Raw genomic sequence first — 19,079 nt, 5'->3', positions numbered from 1 at the left:
TGCTTTGTGATGCCTTATTTCTCCGGTCGGTGGAGTAGAGTTGGTGAAGCAGAGGCTGAAAAATGTGGGACTGGATTTGTGGAGCGAGAGATGAACGTATCCTTTCTGTCAAGGACTCGCACCTACGCCTTTCTCTCTTCTCGTCCTCTCTTTCCTTGAATATTTTGCTCTGCTGCCTCTCCTCTCTTTTAGTTTTTAGTTTATTTAATTGTGCATAGTTCATTATACATGATATTTTATTGCATTTGTTCTCCCTCTATTTATGTAATATATGGCTACTGAAATGAACAACATACTAGCCGTGACTTTGAATCAACAACTTTGCCTTTTGTGTATGCTTGTATGTGTGCACCATGCTGTATTTGGACCCCCTACCGTGATGGCTGCACCACCGTCCGTCATCATTAGTACCTGACACCTCAACTCACATGTACTCCCACACACACACATACTGACCAGATGGGTCATTACCCACAGTGTAGACACTCAGGACAAACACCTTTACTTCCTAGAGATCAGCAGACAGTCTGCCTCTAATGGCTCGGGGCTACTGGTGTCCCATAGAGTTTAAGAGTCTGTGTGTAGGATTTTCCCATTAAATAGACATTTTGACATGGCAAGGGCAACGACTGAGCAAACCACTTTAACAAACCATTATCGTGTGTATCTCTGCAGACAAAAGCAAAACAAATGGAGTTGTACAAATGCAATACCTGATATTACCCTGTTAATATGAAGTTTACTGTCAGTTCATCTTTAAAATGTTGTGAATTCCATGTTATCATTATCATGGATGATGTTCGCATCACTTGTTATTTTTAGAAACAGCCAAGCAGTACTGCTCCCACAGGGGAAAAAAGAAATAGCACAACTGTCTAACACTAGATAACACTGGATCTAGGATTATCTACCTTAAAACTGAACAAACAAGTCAAATATTTTGGTTGTACAGTATGTTCAGTTATTATGATTATACTGTATTTGTATGGGTGATTGTATTTTGTTTCGTATATTGTATTGTTTTTGAGCTTGTAAAATGCATTCAGAAATAATATCAAAGCCTGTGGTTGCATATCAACCTCAGTGAACCTGTGAAAAAAAAGATTTGTAGTTGTAGAAAAAAAGTTTCTAAATATTTTTTATGACCAAAAGCATGTCTAAGTGTCACACAATGTGGGAACTTTGAGCACTGAATTTCTCTGGAGCTGGAGATTTGCTTATGTATCCTCGTGGTGGATGAAAAGGAAATAGCGGACCTCTTCAGGAATTTCTTCTGCATCTAAGACTTGTGTCTAGGGTTCCCAAGAGTTTACTTTTCTAGTCAAGGTCCATAGAGAGAAACTGTAGCACAGGCTGTTATGAATGGCAGAGACAAGGTGTACAGGTTCAACCTAGTGTCATAAAGAAATTATTCAAACTACAGAAGAAAAAAAAATATTTGAATGCAGTTGGCTCCGAGCAGGGCTGGCACTGAGCTGAAAATGGCGAGTGGAAAAATGGTCTTACTCTCTGTGTCTTTATTCCAGAAGACTATACATTTTATCCAAAGAAAAGCATTGTCAGTGACAGCTTTACTGTACATCAACATACTTTATGTCTGCATGTGTATATATTCTGAGGACAAGAAACTTGTTTCTGGCAAAGAGACATTGTAGTCAATGTTCATGAATAAAGATTGAGCTGTCCTAAGGCATGGGGAAGACATATTGTGCTGAAAGTCACCACTGTTCCCCCTCAAGATTCGGGTGTAACTGCTAACAATCTCCACAGAAATCCATGCTGTTTTACTGCAGACCTAGTTAAATCACCTCTGGCAAAGCAACCTTGTGGGTTAATCACAAATACAAAAATGTCCTGGCTCTGCAATAGGGAATGTGGAAATGTGTGTGTGTGTTTCCTTACCTCTCACTGTCAGCATCTCTGTGACTGTTGTTAGCTGGTTTGCTAGTTACAGTAATTACTGCGCTGAAATGGTGCAGTAGTCTTGAGTCGGCACATGACATGATTGTTTCCTATGACCATTTACCTCAGAAACAGAAAGACATCAAAGTAACTCTCTGTCCTTTTCTTTTCTGTCTCAGTGTGTCTTTGACTTCCTCAGGTTCTATCCTTATCTTCTAATTAACAGAACTACATTAAAAGTGATCACCGAAGCATGTAACTACAAACCTTATATTTACTGTACTCTTCTTGATTTCTGCTTCCGATCAGGGAGTTCCTGGTCCGGGCCAGTACCACATCAGAAGTCAGTTTGAGAAGCCTGTGAAGTCCAGTGGAAACTTGCCGAAGTTCACTTGCCCCTTCCTCTCTCAGACTGAGGTACAATGCAAACAGAAGTAGACATAGTTCACAGTAAAGCCATTCAGTGCTTTGTGTGCAGGCTTGTGGGTGCATTTTCAGGTGAATCAGGTTGTACTGTATAGAGCAGGTTCTTTCTCTAGCAACTTTAGCACTGCTTTCGTCCACCAGGGTCTACTACATTTTTTGTGGTTTTTTTGTTCACTTTCCTATTGCATTCATTCAATGTGTATTCAGTGATCTCTTTCTAGGAAGTATGAGATCTGAGGTTCCACATTATGGTGTGATGATATCCAGAGTTCATTAATACAAAAAAAGATTTGCCCAACATGACAGTAGAACAGATACATCAAAATCTGACAAAATGAAATCACCTATAAATTAAGAAAACTTGTATAAATATTTCTTATATATTTATTTAAAATTCATATTTTTTCTTCTAAGTTGTGTGGACACTTTAAGAATGGCACTTTAAACTCACACTCACACACTACACGTTTTAATTGGCCGGTCTGCATGGCCAGAACCTGCAACTTTTATGCTCAGAATGTACAGATCAATTGACTGAACTTAAGTGGGGACCACCAGTTGGTTTTGTCCATTGACAATTCAAATAAAGTTTATTCAAACAAGACAACAGCATCCTCAATACTGTTGACAAAAATAGGGAAAGGCTTCTTTGTGCAATTCTACTGCGAACAGAAAGGAAAAAAAATGATAGAGCCACAGACGGCTGGAGAGACAATATGGTGTCTGTTCTGCAGCAAAGTTCAGTTTATATCACAGTAGTCTCAATAATATTAAAACAAGCTCTCTACAGTTTGTAACGGATCCGTTGACAGCAGCCATGTGGGAAATTGGACCGTGAAACTGCTCAAACTGCAAACAGCCGACCAAAATTGCTGACATGCCAGAAATCCAACCGATTGTCCGAGAGCCAGATCATTGACTGTTCAGGCAATTAATCAGGCATCGCAACCTCCCCTGAAACTGCATACCAAATGAAAAATTCTAAAATTAGTCAGGGAACACCAATTTGGAGTTTAAATTTAGCTTAATTTGTACAGTGTCTGTCAGGGTTAAGTTCTCATTACTGATTAAAAAGTACGCTGTAACTTATGTGGCAAAGCTTTTTGTTGAAACTGGCATTAATTGATTTTTTGACCTCTTGGGGGCAGAGTAAGAAACTGTAAACACAACACTGACATATTATCTGTAATTAATAAACTTGTTATGAAGCAGTCCTGTTTCTGGCTACCTGACAAATGTAAATCTAATATTCACTCTCCTTCTGTTTTTGTTTTGGCTTCCACCATCTCCTGAAATATCTGGCTTTTTAGCTGCTAAATACTCCACTGTTCACCAGCAAGTCACTGACTTTGTCTGTCTGTCGTTTGGTGCTGAGCGTGTTTAACATGGGTTTATCAGAGTTTTTTCGCTGTGGCTGAAAAGTTGTTTGATGAGAACGCTGACACTGAACCAAACAGTAAAGATGTGTTCCATAAAACCAAAACAATGAGCTGTAAAACATTAAAACGCTGTGTCAGAGTCAGGTGATTATTCTCTTTAGGTTTGTCACTATTAGCGTCACGTGCCACATTGCACATAGTCATTTGATCCATTGTTAATATAAAAATATTGATTAGTGCAGCTTTAAGAGACAGAAGTAACTTGCACAGTCTGTAACAAGTAGCTTTGTAATCTCATGAAGCTAAAAGATAAAACTAATTCAACATCTTTAGCTTACTCTACATTTGCTATAATAATACAGATCAGGCTTGATTCTGGGATGGAGATCATTATGCACAAATATGGATTTAACCGGCTAAGATTCATGAATTTAGTGGTATTACTCTACATAATGCGCTTTACACAGAGAAAACAATCAGACCATATTGAAAAGACTTCTCAGACATAATCTATGGGAGGCAAATATATTCAATTTACAATTTCTCAAAGGAGACTGGATTTTAATGTGGAATATTTAAGATTAAGTTACAGATCCAAGACACTGAGCCGGGCTTTGCTTGTTTAATTGATGTGCTGGGAGTGGAGGGTTTCTTCAGATGGGGGTGAAGATGAGTTTATTAAGAGACTCAGAGGAGCGGAGATGAAGGATGTGAAAATGTGTAGTTTTACGTCTCAGGAATAGCTGAACTCCTCTGTGGCACTGCCCCACAGATTCACTCCTGTGAAACTCTCTGACTGATGTTTTAATTATCACTCTGACACACAGACACAATGTGACGGTGTACGCTCACACACACACATTGAAAATTCAGACACACACTGAGCGAATTTTATCTGCAGACAGATATAGACACGAGACAGACAGGTTCGCAAGTACTACTGACATACATGCAAATGAACAAACCCACATTTTCACGTTTACACACACATGCATACACATACCGGTTCTCTGAAATTACCTTAATAACATCTGAAACATAAAACATTTTGCTAGTTTCCTGTTGAGAACAACTGATGCAAGATTCTGGGGTTCATTTGATCTGTGTGTGTGTGTGTGTGTCATAGTTGGCTCTGACCTAATTTCCCTGGCCACATGCTGTGTTAGTGCGTCTACCCTGTGATGTCGTCACTGACACCCACCGAGGAACTCGGTCTGTGAGTGTGTATATATGTGTGTCGCACGTGTCACAAGTCATCTCCAATGCAGAACTAAGAGCGACAGTTTTCTTAGATCTTCGTCTCCCTGTGAGTCCGGTTCCATCTGACACTGTTACCCTGCGGAGGGATGGAGAGGAAACGAGGGAAGGAGGGAGTGAAGGAAGGAGGGAGGGAGGGGAAGATAAGAGGAACAGCTGGAATCTTCCAGTTCTCGCCTCTTCTCCTCCCTTTGACTTCCCAATTTCCCGATATCAAAGCATCAATCCGACACTTTGTGAAAACATGCCTTTTCCTCGTTTCCCCTTGCCCCTGCTCCCCCATTCATCCCCCATTTCCCTTTTTGTTCCTTCTCCATTAGCTCCCTTTTACTTTTATTCTTGCTATTCTATTTTCTAGACTCTTCTGTTTCTCTTATTTATCATTCTATTTCTCTTCCCTCTACTCGTGTCTTTTTCCTTCTTCTTTCTCCTCATTTATGTTATTTTTTTCTCCACTTTATCCTTTCACATGTTGTTTCATCCTTGAGTCCCTTGTGTACCTGGAGACCATCTTCTCTCTTGGTCCTTCACAACCTTTTATATGTAAAAAAAAAAGCAAAAGCAAAAAAACAATTGAAACCCATTAAAAAAAAAAAAAAGACACTCTTTTCTGTAGCTGACTCTATGCTCTGCCCTCCTGAGAATGCAAAACAAACTAAGCTTTCCTAACAGGCTTCAATAAAGTACCACACTACTACCACATTATTTAAATATCAGATTTGTATCCGATGCCGGAATAGTTACGAAAAAACAACAATATAATGTCAAACAAAATAGTGTGATAATGTTGTCTATGACAGCATTTAGCTTTTTGTGATTGAGAGTTGTCCCACTATTACTTATCTTTTATCTCATGAGCTGTCAAAACATCAGGCAAAGTTCTGTTACAGCTGATTCCAGTAATGGTGACCCTTAGCTCTCTTATACATATCAAGGATGCTGGCTGCAAAAACTGAAGGCTTGAGTGCAATGTTGGGCAAATGGATTATTACAGTATATATTATGTATGAGATCTTGCCAGAAATAATTGCGTATTTTTATAGATTTTACAAAAACGTATAGACCGAAAGGTATGTTCAGACTGAATGTGAATTTATGCCTCACTTTATTCACGCAAATTGGACTGGTGGATTGTTTCTTTAGTCTCTGTTTATTTATCTTGGAACATCATAGCGACATGAGGGCACTTGCACTACTTCTATTGTTCCATCACTCTGTGGCCTCGTTAATCCACATTGACAGACGTTGAGATGTTCTGTCACTGAGGCTCCCACAGAGGCAACTTGCATGGAGAACATGTTGGCTCCGGGCATGATTTTCAAAAGTATTCCTTTGGCATTTCCCATCATATGTGTTTGGAAATGGAACAACAGGAAGCTTATTAAATAATCCACCTTTTAGAAATAGATGAAGCATCAATGTGAAGTGCCAACAAAGCTCAGTTGGTCAGTGCGAGGGAGAAAAAAATGTGCCCATGAATAAGACTTTATCAAATGGATTGACAGATGGCCACAAACGCCACTTCTGCAACTGACTTTGAATGATCACAGTTTGCTTTGGCCTTGAAAACAGCACGTCTTCTAACTCCCGTCATTTTCCTCTCGTCTCGCCATTTCCTCCTCCAGCTACAACTCTTTACTTCTTATCCTCTCATTTCTCCTTTTTGACTAAAAGCTCAATAACTGTGCATTACTAACACAGTTTTTATTAGCCCACAACTAATTTTCCATAGGCTGAAAGTGCAAATCAGTGACTGGCATGCTTCCAGCAAATGGGTCGTATTTGAGATCATTCTTAGTTTGAACATCATTCGGGGAAATTAGTGTATATATGTGTATGTGTGTATGTGTGTGTGTGTGTGTGTGTGTGTGTGTGTGTGTGTGTGTGTACATGGCGTTGATAATGTTGACATGCTGGTATTTGGAGGAATCAAGTTCTTTTAATTCCTCTGTTGTGTTCGATAGCAACCAGCTGAATTGTTCAGTTGTGAGAGGCTGAAGAGAAACTTAGAGTTACATTGAAACACAGTTCACCTTCAGTAATTTTGACTGAAAAGGCAACTTATCTGCCTCGGTCCCTTGATTGCCTGTGTTGTTATAACAGGCTATCAGATAAACACATTTATACCCTGGAAGTGAAGCTGCCAAGCAGCGCTGAATCAGCTCGGATATCAGCAAAATGGTCAAAGAACATTACATACCTGATTGTGTACATCATTATTTTTGAGTCGCAGATACTGTTCCCATCTCATTTTCTCTCTCCTCATCTCAACCCTTTGTTCGGTGTGTATGCATTTCACTCTCTCTTACTCTTTATCAATCTCTTTATGAATTTCTGTCTTTTTCTTTTCTCTTCTTTTTTTTTCTTTCTTTTCTCTTCTTCTTTTCTGCTTACTCTCAGTTCAGTTTAGTCTGTTTTGATGCAACTCTGCCTATCAATTAACATTTCTCAGCAGTAGATTATTGTTCATTCTCCACAAAACACAGCCTTTATTAGTAACACTGCATACAACACCCTCTGTGGGCTGTGGGCAGTTATGTCTGAGAGATGAACTGCTCTGTCATTTTTTGTTCCTGCGGATAAAGCAAATACTCATTGTTGGATTTGTTTTTGTATTCCAGATGGGCACTGGTTACAGACAATAAATAGATTATTTGTCATTTTAAAACAGTATAGATCTCAGTTTCATTCATTCAATTCCAATTCTCTTTCTTGCCTTCATGTTCTCTTTCATATCTTATTCTAACCTTTATCTGTCTCATTCCCTTGTAACTCCCTCTATTAGAGGTTTGGCCCTGTGAAAGAAGTGTCGCCCCCTGTCGGTGTATATAATGACCCGCGCTGTGCCCTTGAGCTGCTGAAGAAGACCACAGGAGTGAAGAAAAGCCCATTTGGCGTCACCGCAGTGCGCTTCACTCGTAACCACAAAACATGCTCCACACCAGGTCAGTATGTGTGTGTGCCAATCTACTGTATGCTGTGTTCAATTTGGATGCTGTTCAAAGTGATATTCCTCTTTGATATATGCAGTTATATTTTACAGATGCAACCCAGTTTTCTATTTTAGAGAGATCAAGCATTTCTCTGTGCAAAAGACAGAAAATGTTGTTGCTTTGCACAGATTTCTTAAATTTCTTAAATTTCATAAATGGATCTCGCTCTTAGAGGTTACCCTAACCCTTGTTCTTTAAAAGATCAGATTTTATCTTGGCATGGCCATTGTATTCAATCTAACAAGTAATAATTAAGAATAAGTACTACTTTGTAGCTTGTATTAACATTTTGAAATGAACTGAAAGAAAATAGACTTCCACTGTGATTATTGTGTGAAGTGTGTGTGTGTGTGTGTGTGTGTGTGTGTGTGTGTGTTTGTGTGTGTGTGTGTGTGTGCTCGTATTGTCCCAAGAGTGAACCATTATGTTGTAGAGGTATGAGTCATTTCCAAAGTCCGGTTTTGCATTTTAGCCTTTGAAATTACATTGTGAGAGTCTAAAATAGGTTTAAAATTATGTAGCTTTTCATTATTCTCTGTTATTAGCAGCAGCCATTTATGTCAAAACACCACACACAAATTTAGACCTGTTTTTGCAGTCTCTTCTGAAAACATATCCAAGTATGACTGAATTTGAGGGGAATTGCCTGATTTGTCTGGAAAGATTAAATGTTACTGTGGTGTTAATGTGCAGGTCTGAAGGAGTTTTTGATGTATAGGTTGTGGAGCAGAATTGACAGGTGAGACTGCACTTTATTCCTAAAATGTCATTGTTGTACCACATGGCTGCTTTAAGGGCCTTCCTTCCACTTTTTTCATTGTTATCTCATTAGACTTTGTACAGAAGGTGTACTTGTATTTTGTTGCTTTATTGTTGTTGTTTTATGTATATATGTATTATTATTATTATTTTATTCTGATCAGTGAAATGTAAAAATCCAAACCAGACTTCTTATTTCTGTTTTTGCCAGAAGTGTTACTCATTTGTGTTGCCTTGCATATTGTTGCATTTCTGTGTTTACTTGTGTTTTCTGTATTTGCATTATGTTTATAAATTCTGCATGTACAGTATGTATATGTCGTCAAATTGATGACAATTTTTTCTCCATTTGCTTGGGTCTCTAAACCTCTAAAAGTTGTAGTACACAGGGCTTTCTCAACCACGATATTATTAGAAATGGAGAATCATTCTTCTACATTTTGGAGCATTTTCTTCTCAAGCTGTCACCCCAAAGCAGGCATTCACATATGCAGACATGGTACTGTACTGTTGAGGAGTCAACTATTAAAATTGCAGCAACACATTAGTCTCTCCATATGAAATTTAGTGTAGCACAGGTGTGATGCATGTTTCATTCTCAGTGCAAGCCAACACTACATGAATGCTACACATACACTGCCAAAACTCTAAGAAAGAACTGTAAGCCTTTACAGCTTCACTGTAAATCTGTAAATTGCTTTGCATCATTGTAGATGTATCATAACAGGTTTGAGAGAAAGTAAGCACTCGTCTGATGTTGTCTTGGACCATTTTATCAATCCCACCTTTCTGTGCTCTATGCAGGTCCAGGGTCTTATAATGTGTTTGAGCATGGTTTAGCCCGGGAGAGTTTTAAAAAGGCATTTTTAGAGAGAACCAGGAAGGGAGGCTTTGGCTCCACTGCTCAACGCAACTTCATCTTCCACAACAAGGAATCGATAGAGGCCCCAAGTCCAGGACAGTATGAGGTAAGAAGATCCATTAATATAGCCATTCATTTATTGTTCGTCATTTTTCTTTCTTTCTTTAGACACTTATGTCCTAAATATAAAGCTCTGTTGTTACTTGATAGAAAGCTTTCATATCCCCATTGACAAGTGTGTGTACATGTGTGCGAATGCTGTGTGTTTGCGTTCAGACAGAAAAGAAGACAGAGGAACGCTACAAAAAGCAACACACAGCAGTTTTCAAGTCAGCCACAAAACGTCTGGCATTGTCACAACTGGCTAAAGTAAGTCTCTTTCCCAGTTTCCCTTACAGTTGTCTTATCCTCACACCATATTTCTGTTGTAAGGCCGTTGAAACCTTCTTAACATAAGAATCTAAGATGGAGTAAAACAGCATTACATGCCAAGATTTTACTTTCATAAATGGGCCATCACAGCGGTAGCATCTGACCCACTATGCAAAGGGTCCTGTTTTCCAGCAGTTAATTTTCTTTGACGGCTTCTATTCGTCTTTTCGTCTTCCTCCTAATGCTCATTTATGCTGAAGAAAACAGGTCACAGTTCATGATAATTAGTTTCTTGTTCCTCCTCATGTTCCTTTCCCTTTTGCTGCAATGTTCCTTGTTCCTGTCTCTTGCCCACTTTCCTGGCTTTATTCCTCTCAAACTGCTTTCAATATAAACCTAATGTAATATATTTACACACCTGACTCTTTCCACTTTAAAGTATAACTTTATTTAATTGTATTTGAAAACAATCCTTTTTTATTCATGATCAAACTTTAAGTAGTAGTAGAGTATTGCCTAAAACTAAAACAGTAGGACTGATTATTATTTTAAGTACGTTTAATATTGAATACTGAAGTGTTATTGAAGGGAATAAGCCATTTATTTTAGAGATATATTCTATTAAGATATTCTGGTATTTATTTAAGTAAAAATCTGAAACCTCTGGAAATCAATCCTAAGGCAATGACACACAAGAGTGCCTCACAGAGACTCATTTATCTAAACCTCAGATCAGGTTTGTCATTTAAAAGTCTACTGACTCCTTCAGGGTAACTTTCCATCACTGATCTGAATATCATCAACATTTGTAAAAGTGGAATTAGAATTGTTTCAACATTGTTTCATCTAGTTTTAAATGTGAACTTATTGGAAACATTGCTAAAACCATTGTCTTTACACTTTAACATTAATTAACACTCTAGCATTATGAATGCAATACTTGATGGTAATGACAACGAATTAATGACAGCAGCAATGGTGCTACATTTCAAAAAGTGACAATGTTTGGTTTGTGAAAGCTGGATTACCGTGCCCTGTATGACACAGGATGGTGTTTACTTGCATATAAATAATGTGCAAATGAAGAAACAGAGAAGCAGCTGGATATGAGGGTTAGCGATTGAATCTTACTGACTCTAGTATTGAAAAAATGTTCTAGGAGAAAATTATGTAAATTTCCTGCTAAATTGTATGCTACAGCATTTTAATATTCAAGATACACAATTTGTATCTTCAAGTACCCTTCTGGGTACCAGCTGGTGTTTACTCCAAAGGTTAGAAGTGTTATCTAAATCTGAGGCAAAGGTCTCCAGAACTGATCTTAACACTGCAAACTATGCTGCTCACTAGAAAGACAAAGTTTAAAGGGTAATTTGGCACTCATCACAGAGGGCAGAAAATTGTAGGTGTAGTGCTCCACATCGCTGGGTTTAGTTTGTCATTTTGTAGCTTTCATACATATCTCTCACTCACTTATGCACCTTATTTTGGAAGCATGGCTTGCCTTTTTTAACTGTATCAGTGATAGAAGATGCTACTGTCTGACTTTTTCTTGGCCAGTGTGTGTGTGTGTGTCAGAGCAGATCGACGGCACGGTGAGAGGACAGACAGACTAGCAGAGAGCACAGCTTTTCCTCACAACGGGAATGTGTCTGAATTTTTCAAATAGTCAGGGGTGGAAACAAACCTATTTTTAGTTCTAGAGGATAATTTAAAACTGATGTAAAACTCTTACATCCATGAGAAATGGTGTTTTTTCACAGAAAGTTATTTGAAATGATGTTTCACAAGTTAGAAAAGAGCCATGCTTAGGGCTCAGCCAGGCCCAGTATTTCTCCGTCCTCACCATCAGGACACAGAGTCCTGCTGGTTTTCATTCCTGCTGTCTAATCAGGGAGTGATTTACACCTCGGACACCAAGTGAATGCAATTAACTACCTGGTAGGACATAAAACCAGCAGGACTCTGGGTACTGAGCAGCAGGATTGAGAACTACTGCCCCAGTGAATGAGGAACGGAGCCTGAGAAATACACTGGTGTTGCACATGAAAATATCACCAAATACACCTGCATTAGCAAGTGAGCATACTAATGTTATCAGCAATCGCCAATGGGACATTCTCTTGCCTTCCTATGTAGTGAGGGCAGAGGTTAGGGTCAGCTTCATCTGGGGGAAGGACAGTCACTTTATTCCCTGTGCCACCCTGCTGTGCCTGGCATAGTAGAAAAATAAGTAAGGAATATCATTTTTGCTGGGCGGAACATGGCATCTGTTACAGTTTCGGTTTTTACACTGGTTGTTTTTTGTACAGCTGTTTGGACAAACTTAGTCACCAACATTTATCATTATACATATGTTATTATACATTATTGTTATAGTGTTAAAATGTTGATGCATTCAGATAATGTGGATCACTGACTTTTTGTGAATATCACAAATGAACCTGAGTGAGTGTGATGAGACTCATTAGAAAACAGAGAATAATCCATTAAGAATTCTGCTGCTGATCGCCTCTGTAATAGTCTCTACCTCATATATCTGTCTGCACTGTTTGCCATTTTTCATGACAATGGCTGTGTGTAGTTTTCTGTCAGGCTGCAGTATATTGTGCTGATGGATGATCTGGCTCACTCAGAATCCTTGGTGTGCTAGATCCTAACATAGACAGCAGAAAACTTGACAACCATACGACACACAGTCCACGTAATGTCTGTGTTTCACATTGTCACGCACTGATACAGTGTAGCTACAGTACGGATCTGAATATTGGAGGTCTACAAGTTCAAATGATCAGTGGTAGACTGTCATTACTTGCCAGATGCACAGGGTGATTAAATATTTAACAATGGCTTTAACTAGGTTCAATTCCCAGTAGCAGTACCTCCAGCTTGGTTTTGTGTTCCCACAAACACAATTGGCTGCAATTGCAGGTGGGGAGCTGGCAAGGTCGAGGTGAAAAGAAGCGTCTGGTGGCACCATGTGTCATGGAGGTAGCACATGTCTGTCTGCAGCCCTCCTTGGGCATACAGCAGGGTTAGCAGTGACAAGGACTTTATTGCACTCGGTTTGGACTTGCTAAATTGGGACAAAAGCAGGGAGAAAATGCAAAAGAAAAATGAAGAATAACAACCCCAACAGCTTATCCAACTGTTCTTTAGAGATGCCATATTACCTCCATATTTTCCTCCCTGTCTCGCTCTTTTTTCCTTTCTGGGTACTACCTCTGAGTGCTCTGTGGAGAAGATCTGAGGCCACTTGTAATGGCTCCACACAGAGCCTCCTTTATGACCAGTTAATGAAAAATCACCCGGGGACGTCTTAGCTCTAACAGTTAGCCACATGCCGCGCTGCAGCCTAAGCTGTATCCCTGGTAACGATCCCCCACTGGGACGGATATTAAAAGTGTCTAATCAGGAAGCAATCCAGATCATGTGAAGGGAGTAAGACAAGAAAGAAGAAGAAGAAGAATGAAGGCAGATAGTACGTCTTTATCATTTGTTTCATGTTTGGTAGTTTATGTCTTCTGTACTTTGACTTAAAAGCTTCATCTAGCGGCAGAGGTCGACATTTTGTTGGAGAAATTATTCACACTGCATGGCTTTTGAAATCAGAAATATAAATGACGTATCACGTCAGTTGAAATGATAGTAGCTGTCTTGTGGGGTCCATTAAACACAACAGGGAGACCTGTTATCTGACTTCCAGAGGATATTTATTACATTCTTTCTTCTGTCTTTGCCATTAGCTGCTCTGTTTTTTATTTTCCAGATCTTTTATTTTAAGTGTTTGTTTTGTTTTGAGGCAAAGTACAGTTTATTTAGTTTATTTATTCTTTTGAAACTGTGAATTACAAATCTGTCTGTTCCCAAATCCAGTCTACAAGGATTAGATTGCCAAACAGTAGTTAAATACATATTGAATATCAGGCATGGCATGATTTATTTAGGTTGATTTTTCTTATCTTGTGGCGTGCCCTCATTCAAAGGACGCTTACATTTCTGACAGTCTAAATCAAACACACCTCAACTAGTTCAAATATTTGTAGCTACGTCGTATCTGTACTTTAGCTTCAGGTCTGGATCTGATAGCAGCTGATTACCTGTCTGTGGAGAAGAAAGAATCAGACATGTTGTTGAGAAATGACAGATCTGAAAAAAAGAGATGATTATGAGTAGAGCATATCTGAAATGAGAGTTTGCTTTTCTCGTCACGTCTAATCTAATGCTCTTTTCCGGTATTATTTCTCCTGATCCCCATCTTTCTTTCTCTTGTTCTGCTCTCTCCTCCTTCTTCTCTTTTCCTTTCATCCCTTTTACCTTCCTCCTCCAACCCCTCCTCCCATGCCTTGCCTTCTCCTCCTTCTTCCTTCCTCCTTCCTGATAATGACCTTTTTGTTGCAGAGGTCGTGGGATACCCTCAGGCAGCAGTGTGGAATTTAATTTGGACCTATGTTTTACCCCGAGGCAGTGGAATTCCTCTCTCCTCTATAGATCAGTGAAGTATTGCCCTGTCCCTTGAAGCAACAGGAGAGAGGTTTGACGGGCCGTTTTGTCTGTCTGTCAATTTCTGCCTTTCGTCACCTCGGCCGATTCTGTTCTGTTGCCAGTGATGTCAAGATTAATAGAGGTCCTGATGGATGGTTATTGTTATACTCAGTGAGATTGAGGGATTGTCAATGCTAATGGCATTGGTTCAATAATGAGGTGTTACCAAAAGCTTTAATAAGAAGTGCACTTTCACTTATAAGTGCACCATCAGTGAATTGTGGGCTGTGGGTTAAATTTGGCAATCTCAAGATTATCCATAAATTAAACATATATAGGAATAAAAATACAGAACGCAAGAAGAGAATATTAATAAATTCAACCAATGCCTCAGGCTCACCCTGTTGCACCGCTAAGACAGTTAAAGAAATCAATCGAAGAAGAAGCTGCCCGAGTGAAATGGTGAGGATTTGAGGACACCTACTGGCTGAATTTCACTCTAAAAAGAGGGAATTGCTGATAAGTGGGGTTGTTTGGTGTATTGTTTGGTTTATTTTACTGCCTATTAAATGAACGATTAAGCATGCCATTACCAGCAGACTGTTAACACTGAAGTATACACAAGCAAGACATCGATACAGTCATATGACATCACGTGACTGTGTCGATCACATGACCAGATCCAGCTATCGTTGAACGAAAATTGTTTATCACAAATGTAATCAATTTAACCTCTGTATATTTTTTATACAGTACAATATGTGAGCTCCCGTGGTGTTCCTCTTAACTGTACCTTAACATCCTGGGTCCTGAGTAGCTTCTGTTTCACATTCACTCCCCAGCATTTGTAAATATTTTACCATTGCACAGTCTGAAGAGATGCAATGCATTTTGGAACATTTGAATGTGTCCAGTAAGCTCACGGCGCATATTGTTGCTAATCTAGTTTACATCTGGGTATTTCTCACGTATACAAAATTCACATATTATGCAGTTAGCTATTTTGAGCTATGTGATGAGTGGCAACTTGTAGCGTTGCACGCAGATTGCGGTAGTCATGTTGGCAAAGTTGCGAAAAACAAAGCAGGGCAGCAGCATTTACACGGCAGCAGAGGCAGTGGTTACAACTTAGCGTCTGAAAGTGCATTAGTGCACAAAACGTGTTATATTTTGAGTAAAGGGCATGTCCACAATCACATACATAAATGCCTCATGTTCATAAACTGGTTTGCTTTCAAGTTAATGTATATTTACATACCCACATACCCACAGTTTACGTGTGATAGATAGAGGTAAAGTGGGTGCACTAAAACAACACTACATCACAATATACAGTATAATAGTGTAAGAGTGTCCAAAGTAACTAAGTGATCTACTCATACATGATTGCCTTCATAGTTTCTTACTGTGCATTGCTTAACTAAGATTGGCTTCAAACCTTCTAATTACATGTTCTGACAAACTCAGAACATACTATATAATAGTAATATACTCATATAAGTTCAATAAGTAATACTTAAACTATTTCATATAACCCTCAATAATATCAATAAATAAAAGTTTAAGTTTTATTCTGATAGGAAAGCCAAATATTTGACAATATAAAGCTGTTGTTCAAGCAGGTCTGTTGGCTCCATGTTAGTCATTTTAAACTGATGTAACCAAGCAATAATGTGTCTGCCAGTCAAACAAATTTCAGTTTATCTGCACTAATATCTGTTATGCTGACAATGAACAACACTGCATAATTCTCCTTCCTCAGTGTGTAACTGGCTTGATGGAATCAGACAGACAATATTAAAACATGGCTTTTATTACATTTACCACTGACAGATTGGAAACAGCATTCATAATACACCAACGTGTGAAAATGATAATGCAAACAAATAGAGAAAGCCCAACTGGAAACATTTCCATCCGTCAGTTGGCAACTCTGTTGCTTGTGGAGGTAATATACTGACTTCCAATGCCATGGCAACAAATAGAAATTACTTTTTTATAGTTACTTATTGTACACTTACCTATACTTAGTACTTTTGGTGCTAAAACTAGTTATTAGAAGGCTGAATTATGCGTTGCTGTATGTGAGGCAGCTCTAAAGGTACATAGACGGTCCAGCTACTGCTAATGTGCACCCTCTCAAAAATGTAACTTCAGTAGGAGCGGAGTGGGCTATGTGGAGACTGGACTGCTGTGTTTTCCCTCCTACCTGTTTCTGGTGCCAGTTGTCCTCATAAATGTCATATACAACATAAAAGTCATATTCGGTAGCTGCTGAATTGTATTACTGGTCCAGCATCACAGACAGACATCATTCACAAGGCCTGACGCATTCAAGGAAAACCTCATTAATGTCAATTACAAGTGGAAAAACACCACATTGCTCTCAGAAAAAGATACCACACACAATGGGCTTTAGAAAGAGAGGAGTGATGAAACTGAATGGAAGAAGCAGTGGGAGGGAAGGAAGGAAAGACAAAGAGTAAGAGAGAGAGACTCTGTGTATAATGTGTAATTATCTATCCTATTAGCTCTGGTTGAGATAATTAGAGTGTTTGCTAAACATACATTTATCAAACTGAAGAGCAGCATCACCCCCCTGCTCTGCTGAATGAACAGAACCACAAAAATCCAGCAGGTGAAATTATACTGAGATTGAGAGAGGGATGAAGGAATGAGCGAGAAAGAGGGGCAGATAGAGAAAAAGAGAGGCTGACAACAGAGAGAGAAAAACATAATGTAGACAAAGAAAGAAAGATGGAAAGACAGAAGCGATAAGAAGTGAGACGTTGCTGTCTGTGTCTCTAGACAGATAAAGATGATAAATAAATAAAAACCATTTGAGTCAGACAAAGAGTGTGACAGCTGCAAGGAAGGTAATGCCATGGGCAAGATATTCTTGAAGTATCTGGAGTAGGAGAATATGCAGTGGCCCAGGGTTTGTCACTTATTGACTTTTTGTCTCTGTGTTTCATTGCATTTTTATGATATATCCGTGGACAGCTAATGACATGTCAGGGTACAGCCTCTATTTATGGGAGACAAGGGAGTCGGGTGATGAAAGAAAGGGACAAAAACAGGAAAATTGAGTTATAGATTTGATATGGATTTTACTGTCAGCTGTCAGGGTAATGATGATGATGTGAGTCCCTGTGAGAATTCACATACAGAGAAAGTGACTCACTCACAATGTGCGCATACACACATAAATTCTATATATTAATGCAGAATGTACTTATAGTATACATATCTGCACGTGTCCATTTGCATGTGCTTATGAATGCATACACATATATTGTAGTACCACATACACAGGAGACACACACATGCACGATTAAGTGACTGAATGAGAAGAAGGGCTTAGTGACACTTCCACCCCGAGGCTTCAGACAGTAACACTCCCATCATGCTCTGCTCAATATTCTCCTGAACAATTCATAAACGTGATGGATAGAAAGATTTGAAGAAGGGAGGGAGGGTGGGGGGCAGAGTAGTGGTGTTCTGACAAGAGCTTTTTACTCCCTTTGTCTTTCTTTTTGTTTCTCCTTCACCCTGCCCACTCTCTTTCATTTGCTCTCAGCTATAAACAAAATAAAAAAGGACAAGCAATGATATTGATTTTGTGCGATCGAGTCAGTCAGTTCGCACATGTGGAAATATGGCCGTGTGCCAAACTGTCAGCTGATTTACCCACCTACCTGTCTTCGCTACCTAGATGCTTCTGCCTCACCACTTTCCTCTAAACGCAAAGTCTCACTGAAACTGTATTTTGATGAGTTTAACTCTGTTTGAATGTTAGGAAATCATTTAAACAATTAAAAGCCACAAGCAAGACTGCTCCGTATCTGCTAACTTGGCATTTAGACTGAAAACAGCACTGTGTTAAAAAACCACAAGGGGGCTGCGTTGGTGTGGGAGTGTTGTTTTAGGAAGTGAGAGACAATGAAATAGGAATTAGGAAGGCTGATTTGAATAATAGATCCATGAGTTTGAAGGCTTATCAGAAGCCACAACACTGTACCGCTGTTTATAATACAATGAGAAAGGATTTTACAACTCTGGAGAGTTATCATGGCAAATTGTTTTATCCTCCATTATGACGACTGCAAGGTAAACAGTAGTAACTTAATTTAACAGGAATGCGCTTTTGTGTATTTGATTAGCCAAATTGTTGCATTGACTATTGGTGGACGACCCTTTGTTTTTTGTTTTGTTTTTTTGATAGAGCAGTGGCCTCATTGAAATGAATGATGGCTACACTTGTCATGCAGTGCTGGAGCATTGTACCGCTAGAGTTACAATTAGTAACCGTCACTCTATAATCTATGGGCGTGGGGGAACAAAACCCAATAAATCCATTCTCTCACGTGACACTGACACCATCAACATCGTCATAAGCCTGCCCAGAAATTTTGCTCAGAAACAACTTGTGAAACTGTGAGGGAAAGCCAGCAAGATGTTCTTAATGTTAAAGACTTGAGCCAACAAGTGCTTGCTGACTCATGGCAGAGCTCGGTAGTGCCCCTGCATGTCAATGCTCTCTCAACCTATGTCTTTCACTCCATGTGTCCAGTTTTTAGACTCCAAAAATTCCACAGGATTAGAAAATTCATGAACAAAGAAGCCTGTGAAATATGGTATGCA

General features: G+C 39.1%; 1 protein-coding gene across 1 annotated transcript in view; it reads left to right on the top strand.

The window, feature by feature from the left end:
• stpg2 (sperm-tail PG-rich repeat containing 2) overlaps positions 1 to 19,079 on the top strand; it is a 49,617-nt gene that overhangs the window by 10,649 nt on the left and 19,889 nt on the right. Inside the window, exons 7-10 of the mRNA XM_070905075.1 lie at positions 2,212 to 2,319; positions 7,750 to 7,909; positions 9,521 to 9,684; positions 9,855 to 9,947. Coding sequence (XP_070761176.1) covers positions 2,212 to 2,319; positions 7,750 to 7,909; positions 9,521 to 9,684; positions 9,855 to 9,947 — 525 coding nt within the window. The remainder of the gene's footprint in view (positions 1 to 2,211; positions 2,320 to 7,749; positions 7,910 to 9,520; positions 9,685 to 9,854; positions 9,948 to 19,079) is intronic.

Source organism: Enoplosus armatus, chromosome 4, assembly GCF_043641665.1.
Source record: "Enoplosus armatus isolate fEnoArm2 chromosome 4, fEnoArm2.hap1, whole genome shotgun sequence".
In the NCBI taxonomy this organism is placed as follows: domain Eukaryota; kingdom Metazoa; phylum Chordata; class Actinopteri; order Centrarchiformes; family Enoplosidae; genus Enoplosus; species Enoplosus armatus.
This window is presented reverse-complemented; position numbering and strand designations above follow the sequence as displayed.